Below are 21891 nucleotides of genomic sequence, written 5' to 3'. Positions count from 1 at the left end.
ACGCTTTCCACTTTTAATGTTTAAAAAAACATATTTATTCATTCTCCAGCCATGTAGCTCTATAAGGCTGCACACAGTGGTTCTTTGAGGTAAATGCTAAGGTTACCATGCTAAGATGTTATGTTGTTTCTTGTAGCAATATACTATTTCTGTTGTTAGGACCTGAAACGTCTCATGCTATGACATGTGAAAAGTTATAACAAAAGGTTTTACTCTATAATGTGGTATTTTAAGTTGTTATAACATGATAACACATATTGTTATAATGCCACATTGTCTTTTATATTTAAACTGTAACACAGGGTTACAAGTAGATATTTATTTAAACTGAACATTGGATTTAAATGTAAAGTTTTTAATCAGCACCTTTGTATTAATAGTTATGGGTGTGTGTGATTTGGAAATGATGTTGCAAGTTACTTCTCATGAAAGTGGAACAGATTTAGTTGCACATTAAATCCTGTGACACAGCAATAGTAAACTATCTGGTCTAGTTAGCTGCAGAATTAGTAACACTACATCAGTATCAATTATCATCAAGCTATAAACAAACTGTCTGCAGGACAGTAGGCCAGTGTTTGTTGTTTGTGTGTGCAGTAAAAATGATTTGACAGTAAAATGAGCCTGAGTGAGTCATGTAGCTGAATGAGAACTTCCTGAGAAATCCTAGAAATAAACAGTTTATCACACCCAGAATAAATAGCACGTCGAGTTGACCTCATGTGGACAAGGAAACACTTGTTAAAAGATGGATGACGAGTTCAGTTCAAACACTGACGTTAAGTTTAATGTAGATTTAAACTAAACCAACATTTAGTTTAACGCTTTAACTTTGTTAACATAACTTTAAACACTGATGCTGAGTTCAATCACCAACGTTTTGTTTAAATACTAATGTTTAGCTGCATGGCTGACAAGCGATCCGATGCTCTAAAATACATATCATCTGGTGCACTTTAGCATTTAAACCATGTGAACATGTGTTTGATTCAATAGTTTGTCATATACTTGATCATCAGTCATTTCTGCTTCGACTGTTGCTCAACACATAACATTAGTAATGTACAGGCCGCTACTGAGAAGCACTAATCTCTTGCAGCGGGGGGACTATAGCCATATCTTTGGCTCACTGTCCCACAGGTCAACTTTATTTATACAGTCCAATATAACAAATTTCCCTCAAGGGGCTTTATAGTTTGTACAGCATAGAACACCCTCTGTCCTCAGAGCCAAAAACAAAAACTGCCCAAATAACTCAAAAATAGGGAAAAATGGGAGAAAGCGACTAACCCTAAACTTCTTCAGGATGACAGAAAATACTACAATAAAAGTACTATATTCTATACAGATGCACGTTTACTTCAGTAACATTTTCAATGCAGCACTTTTACAGTGTGGTGTCAGTACTGACACAATAATCTAGCTGCAGTAGTTGAGAGAAAGACAAACAAAATAAATAAAATGTAGATTTTTATTTTATTTTATTAATGCTGAAACAGCATTTAACATGTGAGAACACCTGAAGGTGTCACCAGAACATTACAGTGTTTAGATATTATATATATTCGCTGACTTCAACATAATGTTCTGCCCGAAGTCAGTTTTCACTCGAGCCGATACAAATTGTTATTAGCAGTCCTCAAAAATAACAAAGCAGCAGCTGTCAGCTCTTGTTATGTCACTTTGAAAAACAACCATTTTATCGGACAGGCTTTCAAACTTGCAGTTGGAGGTCGCCCAATTCTTTAAACTCACCCAACTAAACTCAGGTTTTCAGGACAACTGAAATGCTTGATTGACCCTCGACAGCTTTTTCCACGTGAATACATGCAACTCTCAACAGAAATGAGAAGAAAGTAAGAGGACTCACTCCTTAGCTACTATCATCATCACCTCTGTAAAAAAACAACAACAAAAAAACAATGTGTTCAATTCATGACCGAGTCCTGGATTTTATTGGCTGGTGGAGAAAACTATTGGATTTAATTAATCTGTTTTTCACATTTTTATGATAATACAGGTAAAATATTAATAATTCTAATTTGTTTTTATGCATTTTTAGTCTCGATTTTGGCTTTAAAATAATAGATAATATGTATGCGGAGTGGGAACTATGAACTCCTGAAAATGTTCTCCAGGACTAGTTACATACTGCTACACAGTCAGTGAATGGTTTAGTGTTTGCATGGACGTAAACACAGCTGTGTTTTCTGTCCTGTCAGGATGTCAATGAGCATGTGAGTCCAGTTTAATGCTGATGAGTAAGTGGCACACGGCGTCATGATGCTGCTGATAGTGAACACTTTAAACAAGATTCATGGGAGCTGAGGCCACAAGATGATCACTGAGCCTCTAGAGGTTTTTAGATTTCACTGACTGGAGATTTAAAAAAAAAAAAAAACATGAGGAGGAAGCGATCAGCTGAAATAATGACCACAGATTTTTGATTTAGTCTCAAACTGTTTAAAGGAACAGTTCAACATTTGGTGAAATCATCTTCTTCTCTTTCTGGCTAAGAGTTTGATGTATGTACAGTTAGAAGCTTAACTAACTAGACTAACTAGCCTATCCAAACTGAAATTGTCAAAAGTCAAAGCTTGGTTGATTGTTGGTCTTTATTTCAAACTTATTGCACTTATTTCATATTCTTTATACTGAGAGCATTTGCACACTCCTTTCCTCTGTACAGCTTTGAACTTTGAAACAGATATAGAGGGGTCCCAAAATCTGAGAAATACACTCACAATTCACTGTTTTGTTGAGCACTGGATGTGGGGATTGATGTCAAAGGTCAGGATACAACGTAGTGTATTATCCCCAAAATGTGGCAGTGTCCCTCCAGGATGGCAAAGTCATGATCCGCAACGGAGTAGGGCAGTGTAGCCACTTGGTACTGGAAACTTAAAAGTAAGAGTTTTAAGTGTTTGGTTTTGTTTCCGTCCTGAGGTAAGTGGTATAGAAAATGCTACTCATCCTCTGACACCACTGCAAGACAGCCTTCGACTGACTTTTGCTGATTTGAGTGCGGATCTTTGATGAAGTTGCTTTTCTATCTCTCAGGGAACTGCGCTTGATGTATTGATCTTCTGACGATGTGGTCACTCTGGGTCTGCCTGATCCAGTTTCTGCAAAGTGGTGTGAGATCCCTGCACCTTCAGAAACCTTGAGTCTAGCCATGATTTGACGCTCTTTGTTTAGCATCAAACTTTCTGATTGTCTCCAGGTTCAAGCGAAAATATTCAGAGATTTTCAGTCTCAGACTTTTTTTTTTATTATTGTTGTTAATTTGTTTTATATTTAGGATTCTTAACTGGCAGTATTTGTTTGGTTTTCTTTTATCTTAATGTGAAATAGTTCTGCACCACAGCAACAACAAGGCAAATTCCTTTTACATGAAAATCTCCTTGGCAGTGAACCTGATTCTGATGATTTTAGGACATTTCACAGCTGCTGTGGTCAGACAACATTAAGATTAAGAAGCTTCTGAGAGGTATTTTCTTTATTTTTAAAAAAAGTTTCTTGTGCACAAACTTGAACTAAGCAAGTATGACTAAAATATGTTGTCCCATTGCTGTTTAACATTGTTGAACCATTTAAAAACAGCAACAAGGCCGTCAGTCCAAAGATCATGAAGCTGATTTGTGAACTCACAGGTTGGGAATGATAAAAAGTTTCATCACCACTGACAAAAGGCATTAGTATCAGTCCTCACATAATGTTCATGAGATTGTTCAGATATGTCTCAGCAAGTCTGAACCAGTTTCCTGGTCCCCCTTTGGTGGATTTCACCTTTCTTTTTGAAAGAGTCAACAGGTGAGGCTGCTGCTCAGTATCGCTTGTCTTCAGGCGGCGTGGCCACGATCACCTCTTTGCTCCCAAAGTCCCAGAAGACCGTCATGTGGAAGGCCATGTTGGAAAAGACCACCAGGTATTCAAAGAAGGCGAACAGGGTGTAGACTGAAGGACAGAGAGACAGGAAGTGAGTAATGTGGAGTATCATCCTGTAAACTATCAGAGCAGGACGCTGACACTTACTTCCAGCTTCACAGAACTTGTTGTGGCGTCTGAAGAAGTAAGCAGCAGCCAGACAACAGCCGACGTTAAACATGAAGAGACGCACCTTCCAACGATATGATGTAATTTCCTGAGACAGACAGAGAGAAATTAAATGTTCGATTTTAGAAAACTAAAACAGATGATTTCTTATGAACATTATTTATGTTCTCAATCAATGACAAAGTCATTAAAGCTGCAACTAATGATTATTTCCATTCTCATTGAACCCTGAGAATATTAAATATTAATAATGAAAGGAAGGTCTCTGTAAATCAGCCGGTGAAGCTTTCCTGGAATCTCAGCAGTCACATGATGACAGCGGGCATTAGGAGTTGTGGTTAAACTGCTGCTGACACATTTTGCTCTGCTGATACTGAAACAGGGAAGAGCCAAAATAAAGTTCAGACAGAAGTTAAATTTAGAACTTATTTATGTATTTGCCGCTTGACTGGGAGAACCCTGACTGCAGTTTAACATCTGGAAACACATCCTGGAAGATCTAAGAGTTTGACATACAGACATCAGGTTCCTGTTCGGTTTTCATGGCCTGCTGATGATGTGAAAAACCTGATCTGGATCGCATACAATAATACCTCATGATCTTCCTGTAGCATTCCTTAAATCACTTCAAAGACCACAAGCACCTCTTAAAATATCGATTCAACCTTCTTAAGAACCCTTACAACAGCGCTCTTCAACAACCACTGCAACCACAAACATTCCCTAACACCCAACACCTTCTCAAAAACTCCTTGAGATTTCCTTGAGGACCCCTAAAATCCTCTATGAGCACTTTACTAACACCACATCATGGGCCAACAGAACTGAGAATTCCCAAACCCCACTAAGAAACCCTTAAAGTACCCCTAGAACAATTTCAAGCACCATGAACACTGTTCTTGATCCACTAGAACCTCAACAAGGGTACCAGAATCTCCTCAAGAACCCGAAGAACCTCTTTAAAGCATTCCTTGAACTAACCTCCTATATACCTCTAGAGTATCTTCAAGCACTTGAATCCCAAAGAACCATAAAACCAACTATAAGCCTCGACTGAAACAAAGACTTCCAGACCTCCTCAAGGACCACACGATCCTCCTCAAACACATGTAGTTACCCTTAAAACACCACAACTCAACCTACAAACATATCCCTAAAGCCATCTCACAGACCTTTACATTTATATAAAGACTCAAACACTAAAAACCTCTGGACCCCCCTAAGGAACCCCTAGAGTGTCTAAAACAGTTTCCTTAAGCCAAACAAATTCCCCCAAACATCCTCTAGGACCACAAAATCTTCCTCCAACACTTTTGGTTGCCTTTAATGTACCATAAAACCTCCACAAGGACCAGTAAAAACCTCTACAAGTACACAATGAACCACAACAACCGAACCTACTAAAGGATCCCAAAATCTTCCTGAAGTACCAGTAGGATCTAAATAAGAAGACGTAGAACCCCACAACCCCCTCAAGCCCTTATGAAATGATTGAGATAATGGTAATTTAAGGACTACTGGAGTCACCTCCAGCTAGATGGACTGTCTTCAAAGAAACCAGTTCTGTGGCGCTCTCTGCAGGTGATGGCTGATAACAGCAGCTTGAGAACCTCCGAACATTTCAACAGGTTTGTGTTTATTTTTCACTTCAAATATAAATAAATACACGATAGAAATAATAAAGTATTCACAGTTTACAGGGGCAGCTTTCATCTGTGTCACTTTCAGACTGAAAAGAAACTTTAAAAACTTCAATGATTAAATTTAGACATCATGAAAAAACAAGAACAAAAAGCATTTTGATGTGTTGTTCAGCTTTACTGTGCAATAAAGTTATTGATAAAAGAGCTCCGATCACTTTACGTTATTTCAGATATTTTTAATGATTCTTTGTTGAATGATACAAATAGCAGCTTTCACTACAAACCGATAAGAAAAAGGATGTTTACCTCCGGGTTCACATAGTGTTTCCTGATCACATACCACAGTCGGCACGTAATGAGCATGTGCAGCAGCGAGCTTGCTATGAACACGATGAAACCGTTTTTATGAACATCTGCAGAGACAAACGAGTAAACAGTTTAAACAAGTACAGCTGACACCATCAAGGCCATTAATCAGTCGGTTTACTGACAAGAAAATGAACGATCAACTCTTCTGAAGATGGTGCTGCTTTTTCTTTGAATGGTTTGAAGGTATTAATAACAATGTCGAGTCTGTTTGTTTTGACAAAACAAACATTGTGAAGGTGACACTTTGGAGACTTTTTACAAAAAGTCGACTACAACAGTAAAATCCTGTTTTTACATCAATACATGAGTCATAATAATCTAATGAGATCAGATATAATCATGTTAATGAGTATTCTTACATACTAAGCTTAACTTAACATAAAGACGTGTGTAGGGAAACATTTGATAGTTAGTCTGTGGTTTAAAGCTGCAATGAATAGTCGATTATCAAATTAATGATAATTGTAATTCATTAAAAACAAACAAACAAAGTTTTGATAATCTGGATACATTATTTCGATACTTGATTGATTGTTTGAGTCATTTTTTAAGAAATAGAAATTTCATCTTTTTTATTCAGGGATCTTTTCTATCACTGAGTAAACTGACTGATTAAATTACATATTTATTAATAATATTTCATATTATATTCAATTTATAACAACAACCGAATAGAACAACTAAATAATTAATATTTAACTCAAACAACAAAGCAATAACTGCAGGAAGTTTGTGTCAAACAAGCATTCTGGATTTTTGAAGCAGATAATTTTTAAGAACTTTATTTACAATTTTCTGTCAGTATTGTTCCTTTTTTTATTATTTCAAACAATCATACATAATAATTATGCTTCTTTTTTGACAGATTACACTTTCTTCTCATTGTTCTTTGAGCTCTTTGGTTGTTTTACTTTTCTAACGCAGCATGAGGCTCTGTGGATATATTTTGTGTTCAGAGCTTCACCGTGTCTTTATCCTGTCACATTTATTTAACTTTACATCTAAAATTATCATATAAACTTTAAAAATAAATATTTAATTTAGTTTTTCTTCACAGAATTCAATGAAATGCTGAGATATAGGCTTACACCTGTTAAAATGACCCTTCGTAAAGCTTTGGCGACCATTGTGGGAGTTGGAAACCTGTGCTTTGGACCTCGTTTGAAGACGTCGCCGTGGAAACACTGATCAACATTTTTACTCATCTAAATGAACATATTAATAAAACATTTAGTTTTTCCGCTGTACTCACTGTAGGTCTCAGTGGATGCCACGTATGTGAGCAGCAGCAGGCCGGTGTTCTCGGCGAGACTGCAGAGAAGAGCCAGCCCGCTCAGCAGCAGCTCCGGCAGCCTCTTAGCGAAGCGGCCATAGTAGAAGCTGAAGTAGGCGGCGGTCATCAGGTAGCGCGGCGCCGAGTGCAGGCCGATGCAGCAGCGCCAGATGTAGCGCTCCGGCACGCGGCTGATGGCAGCACTGATGGACGGCAGGTAGTTAGATACCTGGAAGAACAAAGAAACAAAGAGAAGTAACTAAAGTTTGTCCTGTCCACGTCATTGGCCGACATTGCTGCAGGGTTTTGGTATCTTAATGTACTTTGGAGGATTTATTGAAATAATTTTTATAAATTTCAAGTGATCAAAAATAATTGCATCAAATCTGTGTAACAAATGGTATCAATCCAATACGGGAACCGTTTAATAGATGGCATGACAAGACGAAAATGATCTCCATCATAATGTGTTAAGACCCTGTTGTAAGCATTATATACCACAACCTTTAAATATTTAAATACATATGCTGGGTTTCTAAACCATTAATTTGATCGTCTGCATTAAGTTTCCTTTGGTTTATGTCCAATAGTTTGAGAGAGAGAGCGAGGAAAATTATCAGATTGCCATGACATGAGCTACTACATGAGATGATGTAAACCACTTCTGTTGACCTGCTGTCTCCCACTAAAGATCCTCTGACCTTCCTAAATACAGCATTTATTGTAGAAATGGTGATCATCTATATTTACAGAATGATTTTCTGCCACTACCAATGGAAACAAAAAAAATGTCACAAAAGAGTTGAGGCGTAAAAGACAAAGATGCGTGGATAAAAACCAGAAACTGATTGTATGAAGTCCCTAAAACATCAGATCTGTGTGGAGCGACGAGGAGACTGTAACCTTCCTTAAAGAAAGACATCAAACTAAAAGAAATGTTCGATGTCGCCGCCTCTGACTCACCTGACAGTGTGTGTACGTTGAGTCCTCAAAGTGGTAAAGGAGTGAAATGAAGATGCAGGAGATGAAGCCGGTCAGAGGGAGCAGAACCGTCCCCACGGCAAAGCTGGTGAAAGGGAGCCGGATGAGAGGCCGGTCCCGGTCCAGGCTGCCGTATGGCCCCTGGAGCATCCTGGACAAACACAACAAGAAGGCACGTGAAACATCTGACAGCTTCAACCTCAGCAGTGGTGATAATATTGTTGTTGGGGATAATATCTGTTGTCAGTTGGTGTTTAATAATCACAGCATGACACATGCAGATCAGGATCCCTTGTGATCAGATTCTTGCGAAACAGGAGCCTTTTTGTGTTATGTACTATTCACAATGTATATCTGAACCTACGTCTTTGTATTTGTATCATATGCTCTGTTTTCATCTGTAAATTTGCAATTTTGCAATAAAGTTTCTTTAAAAAAAGGGACATTCACATCCATCTGTTGGCCATCAGTGGCCATGGTTAAAAGTTCAAGGTTCAAGGTTCAAGGGGGGATTTATTGTCATTTCAGCCACATACACAGTGAAACAAGACAGTGTTCTCTGCTGCTGTAACAAGTAAATTTCCCTGTGGTGGGATGAATAAAGTATATCTAATCTAATCTAATCTAATCTAAAGTTTCTCATTTCTCAGTGAGTCAACAGGCTGTTTACAAACATACACATGGAGTACTACTATTGCTACTACTACTACTACTACTACTACTACGACTACTACCACCACCACCACTACTACTATGACTACGACTACTACTACTACTATTGCTTGCTACTACTACGACTACGACTACTACTACAACCACCACCACCACTACTACTACCACTACTACTAGTACTACTACTAGTACTACTACTACGACTACTACCACCACCACCACCACTACTACTACTACTGCTACGACTATTACTACTACGACTACAACTACTACTACTACTACTGCTACGACTATTACTACTACGACTACAACTACTACTACTACTACTACTGCTACTACGACTACTACTACCACCACCACTACTACCACTACGACTACGACTACTACTACTACTATTGCTTACTACTACTACTACTACTACTACTACTACTACTACTACTACTATTGCTTGCTACTATTGCTTGCTACTACTACTACTACTACAGATTATATGCGTGCTGTGCATCAGCTCATAGTTTTCAATAAACCAGCTTTGATCTGCTGTAAACATTCAGACACGAGCCGATCACGAGCTGACACACTCACCTTCACAGCTCTTCAGGCGGACCCAGCCAGGTGCTCCTCCTCGCGGTCCAGGTGCTCCTCCTCCTCGCGGTCATCGGACCTCCTTAAGCCCGAGCAGCTAATCGCGTTAGCTCCAGTTAGCCTCGGCGGCTAAAGACAGGTAACTGAACTTCAGTCGCCTTTAACGTGAAATGTGGATTTTAAATGTGTTAAATAGTTTTCAGGATAAACGTGAGGCGTCTCTATAGCTGCTCCGGTCCATTGAATGTCGCTGTCAGACCTTATGTTTCGCTTATTTTTCTCAGTTTGATGACTCTGGGCGGTGTACTGTTAGTTTACACCGGCATCAAGCTAGCTACAGTCAGACCAACGGCTTCCGGTCACGTAACGACCTTCAGAATAAAAGTCAGGGAACGACAATAAAAGACAGCAACATTACAACCACAAACAATGAACAAATAATGTAATATTTGTTAAACAAACAAACAATAAGCTTGCCGTAAATAAATACATTTGAGAAATAGTATCCAGGTTTAGGTTAATTTATTTGTATCCATATATTTGTTTTCTGTAAAGAAGAAAAATAACAAAAAAAATAATTTTTAACTTATAGGAAGTGCCAAAAACTGCACTTTCCTCAGACGTCCACTTGAGGCTACAGAACAAGTCAGTCTCATTAAGCCCATCCATATTAAAATTAAAATTAAAACTTCACAGCAGAAATGTTTACAGACTGGTACAAAAAACAGTTTTGGTCTCTATAGCTAATTTTCCTATTAATAACAACGTGACTTAAGATCAATTATATTATTATGATTATGATTATTATCATTATGATCATTGTTATTGTTGTTGTTGTTTTAGGGTTTAAAACATTTTGTTTAAGTTTTGTCCTAGCTGAGGATGAGCTGTCCCGCAGTTGAAAAGTTCAAATCAGTTAAAATCAGTTCAATTCAGTCTTTATTGTCCTGGGAAATGTGTCTTGCAATGCTTTTAATTTGACTATAGGCATTGTTGTGGAGAAATTGCTGAAGTCAAAGGTCAGTGGTGAGGTCAGGAAGGAAGAAAGTGTTCAGGAGCCTCTGATGTCTTATGCTGTATTATTTTTTGACGCTTGGCCAAGGAGAATTAGAGACACTCTCAAAGTTCATCAGAAGTGCCTGAGTCGGTTTCCCATTCTGCCCAACTCGTGCTGGTGGATAAACTTTAAACCCAAAGATAACACCACAAATACTATACGCCCAGAATTAGTCAAAGAGAATGTTTTTACCAATGGAGGTGTTATTGCCAACACATTCTAATCTGGAGACACAGCAAGCTAACGGCAACGGCAAGCTATCTATCTATCTAAGAAGGCAGCAACAGGCCTCTTCGACCCTGGCCACCACAGTGTTGAGATAGACTGGCACCCAGTCAAAGCCAAACAATTAATACTGCCAAGGACCTCAAGCCCCCCACGTGACATTGTGTTACCTAAGGATAGAAAATTCCATAACACTAATGAACTAGCGTCAGTACAATCACCTCACTCTGAACGTCAGCAAAAGTAAAGAGATGATCGTGGCTACAAGAGACAGGAGGGTGATGGACACCTCCCCATCCACATTTGACATGCTGAGGTGCGAAGGGTCAACAACTTCAAGTTCCTCGGTGTGCCTTTCCTCTACACATCACTACACACTGACACTGTTGTCAACAAAGCTCGCCAGTGGATCTTTTTTCTGAGGAGACTGAAGTTTTGCATTAACATGAGCATCCTAACAAACGTCTTCAGGAGCACCATTGAGAGCTGTTCTGCCCACATCTGCAAATCACTACAGAGAGGTGGAGGCAGCACAACACAGCACTGGCAACAGACTCCTGGCCACACAGGACATATTTAACCGACAATGCCTCCGGATGGCACACGGCACCTTAAAAAGACCACAGCCATGCAGCTTGTCAACTGTTCTCCTTGTTACCGTCTGGCCAGATGTTACAGGAGTCTACACATGCTACCACACTAAAGAACAGTTTTTATCTTAACTCATAATCTAACAGGACTGTCTGCAAAATATGCACCACCCAGGACTGCTATACACTTGTCACTTTACTCTCTGTTTTAATAGTGTAGTTTATCCTATTCTTACAGTGATACTTCTCCGATACTTGTATATACTTGACATAACATTTTCACAGTGTAAAATATACTTATACATACTTAGGTTTTGTTATATTTCATTTATATTACTCTCCTTTATTTTTATCCTTTATATCTAGTGCTGTTAATGCAACTACTGCTCTTAATCCTGAGCTGTTTTTCTCATCCAACACATTTCATTGTACTGTTGACCCCGTGTGACCTGAAAACTGAAAGTGAAACCCAGCTCTGCCTGTCTCTGCCTGCCAAATGTCAGACTGTCTCTGTAACTGTTTCATGTTTGAATGAAGCCATAAGGAACATGAGAGTAAAAGACGAAAGAGATAAAAGATGACCTTTGGCCAATCTATGTTCTTCTGTTTAGTCACATGATGACTCACGTGGTAAGGAAAGAGGATGTGGTTTGTTCTTGAGTCTCAACTGCTGACGATGACCAGATGTCATTCTTCCGGAAAGAAGAGGAGAGTGAGACAATCGTAAAGAGACAGTAAAGACTCTTTATTTATCTTTTTAATCTACATCATTATTAGACCATGAGGAGAGTCAACCGTAGAAAATATGAGAAATTCCTTTTTGGAGGTCACTTGAAGCTGAGAGATTTAAAAATTGAAGCTTTCCAAAAACGTGTGCCACATGGATATCTCTACAAAGAAAACATCCCAAGATACCCCCAACCAGAATTTCATGTGTCTCATCTTAAACATGACACAAACCAAGATGGATTACGTGGCATCAGGAAGGATAATGGTTTCAAGAGCCCAGCTAATGACTCTCTGCTGTGGTGGAGTCTGGTTGTAGGACCTGATAAGATAACATCAGCTGAGAGGAGGCTCCTGGAGGCCACCTACCCAGACCGGACAGAGGAGCAAGCCCAAATGCAGCAGAGCTTCTTGGAGAAGTTTTCCACCTCCCCGGTCTTCCAGAAGAGCTCCAGCCTGGGCTCATATCGCTTCACCTTCCCTCTGGAGGAGGTGCTGCAGGCCTTCAGTGATCAGGTACTGAGAGTCCGGCTCAGTCAGAACAGTGTAAATGATTTGTTGGTTTTACTAACCAACTGCAAGAAATACAGAGACAAGTGTAACACATAATACAACCTCTATCCACGTCCTTCAGAATAACGTTTCTCACTAAAACATCCAGGTTTGCTTTGGTGCTCAGCCCGTAATGCGTGTGTTCAGGACTGAGTTGTACAAAACGGAAGTGATGTACACTGTTCTGGTCCACAGCCCAACCGTTGAGGAGCTGTTCTCCCACCTTTCTCTGTTGACTGATAACCCAGACTGTGTCTGCAGTTACAAAGACGGGCACTTCATCTGGAGGTCTGAGGCCATGTGTAAAGAACACAGGTAAGAACTAGAAACAAAAAAAATGTAAATGGGTTTAGACACACATACTACAACCAAGCCACAGCTTCAGTTATAGTTTGCTTGTTGGCCAACAGCAACACCGCCAATTTACAGTCTGATCAAAATCTGGATGAACTAACTGATGTTATCCACCCAAGACAGTATTTTGAGGTTAGCTAGTTAAAACTACAATATCACAATATATTTCACAAGTTTTCCAGTCATGTAAGGTCTGACTATGGGACTCGTCAGGTGTTACACTTGTATTGGGTATCGGTCACTTTCTAAGCTAAAGTTAGTTAGTGTTGCTCACCGTTGCCTTAAAGGCCAAAAAAATAAACATTGAATAATGACGATAATCTAACAATTTTAGACTATTTTGTTTTACTATATCTTGTCTAACTATGTGTAAAGACTCAACATTTGACTGAGAACACCTCCATGGTTAATTAACAAGTTAACAGATTGTGAATTACATTTTGAAACAAAGGTCCAGTGTGTCCAATTCAGAGCACTCTATTTACTCTATATTTAGAATATAGCATCAATGTAATATAAAACTATGTTTTCATTAGTGTATAATCACCAAAAAGAATTGTCATTTTCTGTTACCTTAGAATGAGCCAATAATCCATTATGTTATATGTAATGTTATATATATAATAGCTGAGTGAGAGTGTTAAAATATTTTCTTTCTCTTTCTCTCTCTATTTTTTTGGTCAGATATAAGTTGGTCCAGAAACATGATGAAAAGCAGATAGAAGCAGAGGAGCTGTCTTTCCCTAAATATTATGTTTGGGATCATGTTGGCGTCGCCTTGCATGTGGACGAACACGTACCTTCACTGCTCATTCTTCTCAGACAGTCACATCTACTTTTTAGTATTTGCAGCAAACTGAAAATGAAATATGAGTTTTGTGTCTATATTCTAAAGATAAGTGGGTAGGGATGTCCCAGGTGGTTCTGACATGAGTAATGTCATAACTACAGCTGGCCGATAATGTGGCTGAGCCTATCATAACCTTGTCCCAGATTCTGTTTGTGATATTTACTGACAGGATCTCAAGGTGCAGCTGGCGTGAGGAGAATTGCCTCTCTGTTTTTGCAAATGATGTGGTTCTGTTGATTTTCGGCAAACACTATAGTGGTCTGCAACCGAGTGTGAGGCGGCCAGGATGAGAGTGAGCATGTCCAAGTTTGGTTCTCAGCTGGTGGGTTGATGCTTCTGGGACTGGGAGTGAGTTTCATTCCTAAGTGAAGAGTCCTTGTTGGAACTGCTGTAAATCACCTTGGCCATTAAACTGGCCGTGTTCTCTGGGAAGCCTGGGAACCAATTACAGGATTTATGAAACCAATGTCACATAGCCTCAACAGTGTCAAATGCTTTTATTCGATCAACAAAGAGGGAAGCACAGTGTTTCCCTTTGTCATCACTATATCGTTTATTTATAACTAGAGTAACAGCAGTGACAGTACTATGATGGTACTAAGTACTCTAAGATCAGATTGATTTGGATTTATGATGTAATTTACTGAGAGGAATTATTAGCACTGCGCTTATCATTTTTATTACCAGTCCAAAAGTTACTAATTGTAGATATTCATTAATCTTTGAATATGGACATAAATCTCCTTCCCACCTTTTGAACTCTGGACACATCATTAATTCAAAGGCCCTGCAGTTGCTCTGCCCGTAATCTTCTTCTATTTTTTTTTCTGTTTTAGGTGCTGGAGTTTGATGCTGATCGACTGAGAGAGAACCTCAAGTTCTGTCACAGAGCAGAACCTACAATTAAGGGTTCTTCTTTTGAACAATTCGAACAAGCTGAAGAAGTGGTTAAAGAATTGTGGCCTGACTGTCCTTCACCACTGGAGAAAGCTGAATAGTTGGATAAAGAACCAGCAGGGACAAAGCAGAAACATCCTGTTGTTAGTAATATTCCAATTTGTATGGAATAAGATGCAGAGAGTAGCATCATGGCACTTTCTCAACTGGAAAACTGTTTATTGGACACCATGTAGAAAAGCTGGCATAATTTTTTTTAACTAAGGCTTGTGATTTGATTGACCTCTGTCTTTTTCTTAAATAAACTTGCTATTTTTGTCTCTGTGGTGTTTTTTTTTTTTTAAATAATTCATTCTTACATTCATAGCTACCATCACTGTATTTCTTTTCATCACAATCAATTTATTTAACAGTTGAATAAGGTGTACCACAAGAATCTATTTTAGGACCTCTATAATACTTTTTTGAGGGGGGGGGGGGGGGGGTAAATAAACTTTATTAACTTTAGAAATGCATTTAATTTTAATTTAAAGATTAATTTGCTTCTGTGCTGTTATTACGCCCACTGCGTCTGTCTGAAAACAGGCAACCTGCCCTAGCAACCGCCGTAACAATACAGCAGCGCAGATCTGCCGCTGATGTGCTCACTTCATATTTGATATTTGAGCCGACCTTGTTTTTTTTTTTTTTTTTTCATTTAAGAAAATATTTGTTCACGTTGTCCGTTACAAGAGGGACACAGGACACTTTTATTTTCCACAGGTTACACCCACGCACGTGCCAATTAGTGTTCCGACCTGTGCGTAGTAAAGAGGCTGCGAGGGTTCTGGCTGCGTGTCATTACTATCACACTACTTTCAATAAATGTTGTGAAATCTGTGCAATTGTTGTATTTTGACAGGAAACAGGGTCTAAAAGATTATTAAAAAATATATATATTTTTTTAAATAAATCAACGTCATCTAGCGGGCCAGATATAATTGATGGCGGGCCAGTTTTGGCCCGCGGGCCGCTAATTGCCGACACCTGGTATAGATGATCTGGTTCACAGTCAAAATTAACTCCCCATGCAAAACAGTTTAACTACATACTGTACTCTATTTACTCATGGACCATGGTAGAAGCACATAAACCAAGGAAAACATGCCAAACCAGAGCAAGTTAACAAAGTCTGGCTGGCAAAACGCATCTGAAATGCTCCTTGTGGCATACATTATGTAACCGCATGGAGAACAGCGCAAAACATTGTTGTGCCTGCAACGTAACAGACTGTACCCTGTGATATCCAGGCGTGAATCCCCAGTGTGTGATATGTAGTGATGACTCATGTAGTTTGCCAGGAAGTAGGATGTGGTTTGTACTTGAGTCTCTGCTTCTGATGTCACTTCTCTCAAAATATTGCAAGTCATCTGATATTGTACCGTTCTCGCAACAGAGGAAAGTGAGTAACTTTTAATTCGTCTTTTTAATTTTTTATTATTCATTCATTCACCATGCAGAGACAGAGAAACAAGAGAGGATATAATGAGGATTTTGTAGACGGTCACCACTTGAAGTTAAACGATTTGAAAGAGGAAGCTTTGAGAGTGGGTTTGGAACATGGATATCTCTACAAAGAAAACATCCCGGCATACCCCCGACCAGAATTTCATGTTTCTCATCTGAATCATGACACAAATGGATCTGGATGTTCTGCCATTAGCAGGGATAATGGCTTTAAGAATCCACTCAAAGACTCTCTGCTGTGGTGGAGTCTGGTTGTAGGACCTGATGAAATAACATCAGCTGAGCGGAGGCTCCTGGAGACCACATACCCACACCGGACAGAGTGGCAATCCCAAATGCAGCAGAGCTTCTTGGGGAAGTTTGCCACCTCCCAGGCCTTCCAGAAGACTTCCAGGCTGGGCTCATATCGCTTCACCTTCCCTCTGGAGGAGGTACTGCAGGCCTACAGTGACCAGGTACTGATGATCAGGTTATGCTCCATCAGAAGCAGTTTGAATAATGTGTTGTGATGTGAGGAACAATTGATAGTCATGGTGACATCTATTGCAATCTTGGTTCACTGCAGTCTGAGACCTTATGATTAAACATGATTTAATTATTTTTATTTAATTCAATAAATATTGCTGGTATTATAAATACTGATTACTTTAGAATCTCCAGCTTTTACAAAATATTTCAGTAAACTGTGAATCACATCCAGTGTTCAAGTGAGTGATCAGCCCTACAGCTGTCCATCTCCATCTACCACAGTCCATGAGAGTTGATCCTAGTTTCTATGTCTTCAGAATCCAATCTTTCACAGAACACTGGCTTCTTTTTGCAGTTATCCAATGCTTTTACAGTTTATGTTAAATAGACCAAACCTGCAAGAATTTGTCCATCAACACTAGTGATAACCACCTATATGTTTAGTATGCTTACAGGGACTGTAATAAAAATTTTTCCATGCATGATGAGGAGTGAGTCATCCATTAAAACCTCTTATTGTTTCCAGTTTTGCTCTGGTGCTCAGCCTGTAATGCGGGTGTTCAAGACCATCTTGTACAAAAAGGAAGTGGTATACGCTGTGCTGGTCCACAGCCCAGCCGATCAGGAGCGGTTCTCCCACTTCCCTTTGCTGACTGATCACCCAGACTCTGTCTGCACTTACAAAGATGGCTGTTTCATCTGGAGGTCTCAGGCCATGTGTAAAGAACACAGGTAAGAACTAAAAACAACAAAACTTTCTGAGGAAAATGTAAACAAGTCTGATTCTGCAGAGAAACTGCTATTTTAAACAGTTTGATTGTCCTGACATGTTGAGGAAACGTAAAATGCCTTTGTATGGCAGTAATAACAAACCAACGACATGACATCACGTCCTGTAAATTTCTACATCATACAGTCCTCTGTCCTGCTGTTTGACATGTCTGACGACAAAGTCTCATGGGGCAAATGATAACGGGGCTTGAGGAATTAGGTTGTTACAGCTGGAAGCAACAATACTGGCTAAAACATAATCCTTGTGGGCAATGGTCCAATAAAAGTATTTGTTTTTGGCACTGCACATCAGTTTAGATTGTTAATATAAGTGGCAACAGGAACTGTTGTGAGCTATCTACTATTCAGTTCCTTCGACTCTGGCCACCACAGTGTTGAGATAGACGGGCACCTACTGTTCTCAATCAAAGCCAAACAACTAATACTGCTGAGGACCTCAAGGCCAACACGTGACCTTGTGTAACCTAAGGATAGAAAATAGTAATAGGATTAAAATGTTTTCTTTGTCTCTGTGTTTTTGTCAGATATGAGTTGGTCTTGAGACCTGATCAAAAGCAGATCGAAGCAGAGGAGGTGCGGTGTCAGTATTATGTTTGGGATAATGTTGCCATCGCCCTGCAGGTGGATGAACAGGTACTGCTCATTTTACTCAGGCAGTTCCATCTTTTTAGTCTTTGTAGAAAACTGATAATGCATTGCAGTTTTTATGTCCATAAATGTGCAGATACATTACAGTAGTCAACTTCAATTTTTTTATTCCTGTTAAAAAAAAAGTCATGCTTTCAAACCTGCCACAAATGTTTTCAGGTCATGACATCAACATGGCATTGAATACAAACAATGCCATGTTCTGTTTTCTTATTTGCTTTTTCTGTTTCAGGTGCTGAAGTTTGATTGTAACCGACTGAGAGAGAACCTCAAGTTCTGTGAGAAAGCAGAGGTTACAATTGCACGTGTTTATGAATTTGAGAATTACCAACAAGCTCAAACTCATGTTGCAGATTTGTGGCCTGACAATCCGTCACCACTGGAGAAAGCTGAAGAAGAACCAGCAAAGACGGAACAGAAAGATAATCTGAATGTTTGATTCAGTGGAATAACAAGAGAGTTTTTGAGTTCATCATGTAATCAGCAAATCAATAATTGGGTTATTGTAAAAAAAACCCATTAATAATCATAAATTCTGATCGATGATGCTGAAATATAAAAAGTATATGAAACAAAAATTCTAGATGTTGTTGATATCTGTCTTTCTCTTTACATGGTAGAGTCTTAACATATATTTGTAGATGCAGTGACAAATTGTTTATGCATGCAAGGGTTTTCTGAACTGTTCCTGAGTCCATGTAGTCCTGTATACAGTCATGTCAGTTTTTAATGCAGTGCTGCCTGAGGGGTTGAAAGTTAGAGGCATTCAATGCTTTATTAGGGTTCTCTGAATATTTTTAATGATATTATGATTTGTAGATGGTGAGATCCATTAATGAATTTAAACTGTGTGTTGCCAATCCAATGATTCTGCATTTTTCCAGTCTTTTGTTGATCATGTAGCTGCATCAAATGTATAAGTGTAAGTGTATATTTACAAAAGGCAATAAAGTTTATCCGTTTGAACATAAGTATATTGTATTTGTACTAGTTGAAAATGAATGAAAATAATATTTTTTATTAATGTTTTACACAGCAACCAAACTGTTAAAGTTTACTAAAGTTAAAAACCACACAAACAATGTAAAAACAAAAAATATGTAAAACCATTACGAGGTTATATAAAACTAATCTTGAATCAGAATTCCACATATATATTGTTCCCTCATAGCTCCATAACATTACTTCCTGTGTGGAGGTGAGGAAACATAGAACACCAACAATAGTCCAATTTTCATGATATAGACGAGAGCTTGAACAGATTATTACCAACAAACAAACACACTTTTTTAAGCATTTACATGATTTAAAATTCTGTGTTTTTATTTCAAAATTGTGCAGACATAATAACAAAATAATTTATTTGAGCCTATATGACCTCAGATGTTTATCTGTCAACTACATTTTCACAAACTGCAGTATTGTATTGTTTATCTTGCAATCATAGATATTTATTAGATCCTTAATATTTACTGTGTACTTTTCTGACGTTTGTGTTCAGGTCTTTGTCACTCTGTCCTTCACATTTATTTACATGTAGATCTTAAATAATCATAGAAACTTTAGAAATAATGATTTTAGTTTTTTAGGTTTTGTTTTCAGATACAAGGTAACTGTATGCGTTTAAGAAATAGTTTTCTTACACTCCTTAAAATGTAGAAGGCCTTGTGACCCCACCATGCAGCTCTGGTGGACCCTCGGGTTGGGAACCAGTGGTCTAGTGAACCAATCAGATTGCTTGGTCAGAACTACTTATACAGTAGTTATAAAAACTGTTGATCTGACTAGTGTTGCAAGTAGCATCAAATCTATAATCTCAAGAGAAGTAGAAGTACCTCAGATAAGTAGGCTGACTGCAGTAAAGTACTTGATTAAATATACTTTTTGTGTAATTGGCCTTGTTGTTGTTGGTGCTTGTTCACACAAAGTTTCCTGTTAAGGAAAACAAACATTACAGATTGAAAAATGACATGATGTTTGTATTATGGCACGCTCCTGTGCCCTTTAAATATGATCAAGCAGGTCAGCTGACGTACTGCAGTACAGAATCAGTGTAATACTGCAGTGAGAACCAGTAGGTGGCAGCATCGTCACATTTGACAGGTGTACTTTTTATATTAGGATTAAACAAACAATCATGTGATCACTTTATAAAATATGATTAAAGATTAAACTAACCAGGGGTTTTATGTTATTTCATTAAAAATAAAAGAACAACAACATTACAAAGCTGTTTACATGACAATGCATAAGTAATAATCTAATAATACACTTAAGGGGTCATTTTGTATTAGGAATATTTTAAAATTTCATACAAATCTGATAATGAACTGATCAATTCGGAGGTCTTTCAGACTTATGAGAAGAAGAATCCATATTTATGTGTTTAATTTACTTCACTTTGTCTGTCGTTAGCTTTTAAAGCAGCTACAATATTTTTCATTATCTCAATCTCCGTCTGAATCAGTTTCGAGTCATTTTACAAGACAAGATCAAAACGTCTTAAGTCAAGATCCAAGTTCAGACACAAAAGTCTTGAGTTAAGTTTCAAATAAGGACTAAAAAATCTGGAGGCATGTCCCAAATCAAGACTTAAAAGTCTTTCTAAAATTTCTAAGAAAAGACACAAAAGTCTCAAGTGAAGTTTGAAGTCAGGACAAAAAAGTCAAAAAAGAGGTTAAGTGTCAACTTTTTTGGGAATGGGTAACATTAATGTTGGAAACATGTTTTAAATAACTTACTTTTTACTCTTGGTGCTTTGAGGAAGTCAAAACAACTCCAAATAAAGTTACAGGTCAGTGGTTAAAGTCATTGAGTTGCAAGTCTGTTTTGATTTTGTCAGGTTGAGCCTAAAATCATCACATTTGAGTCGATTCCTCCAGTAAACACGAGTCCAGCTGAGGCTGATGGGAATATGACTGCTCATATCACTGGGTAAAGTATTGAACACATTAAAACTTTGAGTTCTCCTGAACTTTATTCAAAAGTTGACGTCTGTTGATTTCAGACATCTAGCTTCAACATGATACTTTAGGAGTTTCTGCTGTGAGTCGTCTCAAACACAACACTCATGCTGCCAGGTTTTGGCAGCTTCTCTCTCTGTGGGTGTGGAAACTCTCTGATGTTCATCAATATTCTTTCTTTCTACTCTGGGTCAATATTGTCTTTCAGCACATCCGTGTTAACAATGTGAACACAGATGAGATGTTTAAATTTAAAACTAAAAGTAACTCATTCCCCAGCATTTACGTTATTTTACTGGTTTACTCATCATTAGTCTTATCATCAGCGTTACATCTTGTAACAGAAAACATCCTTCAAACCAAGTTTTTAGAATTTTATATAGATATTTTGTTGTCATAAAAAATCTAAATCTTGTTAGATTTTTCAAATTCTTTACTTCAAGATCACCAGGAGTCGTAATGGTTCCCACGTGTGGAAGTCATTTAAAGTTTTTCCTCAACGTGTTTTGGTTCAATTTCAAATTAAAGCTTCTTTCTGTTTGTCAGTTTGGTGAGAAACGGAGATGAAGTGAAGAAAAGAAAGAAATATTTGATGTTAATAATGAGTCCTTTGTGTTTCTGCGACGTCTCCACACAGCCAGCATCAGTGTGTGTGTGTGTGTGTGTGTGTGTGTGTGTGTGTTA

The 21891-nt window shown here is 38.3% G+C and overlaps 3 protein-coding genes across 5 annotated transcripts; 2 read left to right on the top strand and 1 right to left on the bottom strand.

The window, feature by feature from the left end:
- Nucleotides 1-756: 756 nt before the first annotated feature.
- On the bottom strand, nt 757-9714 carry pgap2 (post-GPI attachment to proteins 2). The gene is made up of 6 exons (XM_010739908.3): nt 9580-9714; nt 8305-8473; nt 7321-7570; nt 6006-6112; nt 4036-4144; nt 757-3957 (listed from the first exon to the last, which is right to left on the bottom strand). The coding sequence occupies exons 2-6, from the start codon at nt 8470-8472 to the stop codon at nt 3827-3829; spliced, it is 765 nt and encodes a 254-aa protein (XP_010738210.1). The 5' UTR covers nt 8473; nt 9580-9714; the 3' UTR covers nt 757-3826.
- Nucleotides 9610-15150, top strand: LOC104926125 (hypothetical protein). 3 transcript variants are annotated; one of them, XM_010739909.3, is made up of 5 exons: nt 9624-9718; nt 12063-12693; nt 12839-13044; nt 13768-13879; nt 14770-15150. In XM_010739909.3, exons 2-5 carry the CDS (start codon nt 12232-12234, stop codon nt 14929-14931), a joined length of 942 nt encoding a protein of 313 aa, XP_010738211.3. In that variant the 5' UTR covers nt 9624-9718; nt 12063-12231; the 3' UTR covers nt 14932-15150. The 3 variants fall into 3 exon arrangements, 2 of the variants coding, with proteins under 2 accessions (XP_010738211.3, XP_010738212.3); XM_010739910.3 differs by lacking the exon at nt 13768-13879; XR_003463316.1 differs by lacking the exon at nt 12063-12693 and having other exon boundaries at nt 9610-9718; nt 12925-13044; nt 13768-15150.
- Nucleotides 15151-16204: 1054 nt separating this feature from the next.
- On the top strand, nt 16205-19215 carry LOC104926127 (hypothetical protein). Its single transcript, XM_010739911.3, has 4 exons — nt 16205-16791; nt 17331-17536; nt 18121-18229; nt 18477-19215. Exons 1-4 carry the CDS (start codon nt 16324-16326, stop codon nt 18681-18683), a joined length of 990 nt encoding a protein of 329 aa, XP_010738213.3. The 5' UTR covers nt 16205-16323; the 3' UTR covers nt 18684-19215.
- Nucleotides 19216-21891: the final 2676 nt, after the last annotated feature.

The sequence above is a fragment of the Larimichthys crocea genome, chromosome XII (genome assembly GCF_000972845.2).
Source record: "Larimichthys crocea isolate SSNF chromosome XII, L_crocea_2.0, whole genome shotgun sequence".
Classification (NCBI taxonomy): Eukaryota; Metazoa; Chordata; class Actinopteri; family Sciaenidae; genus Larimichthys; species Larimichthys crocea.
Note: the sequence above shows the minus strand (reverse complement) of the source record. Positions and strands in the feature narration are given on the sequence as shown.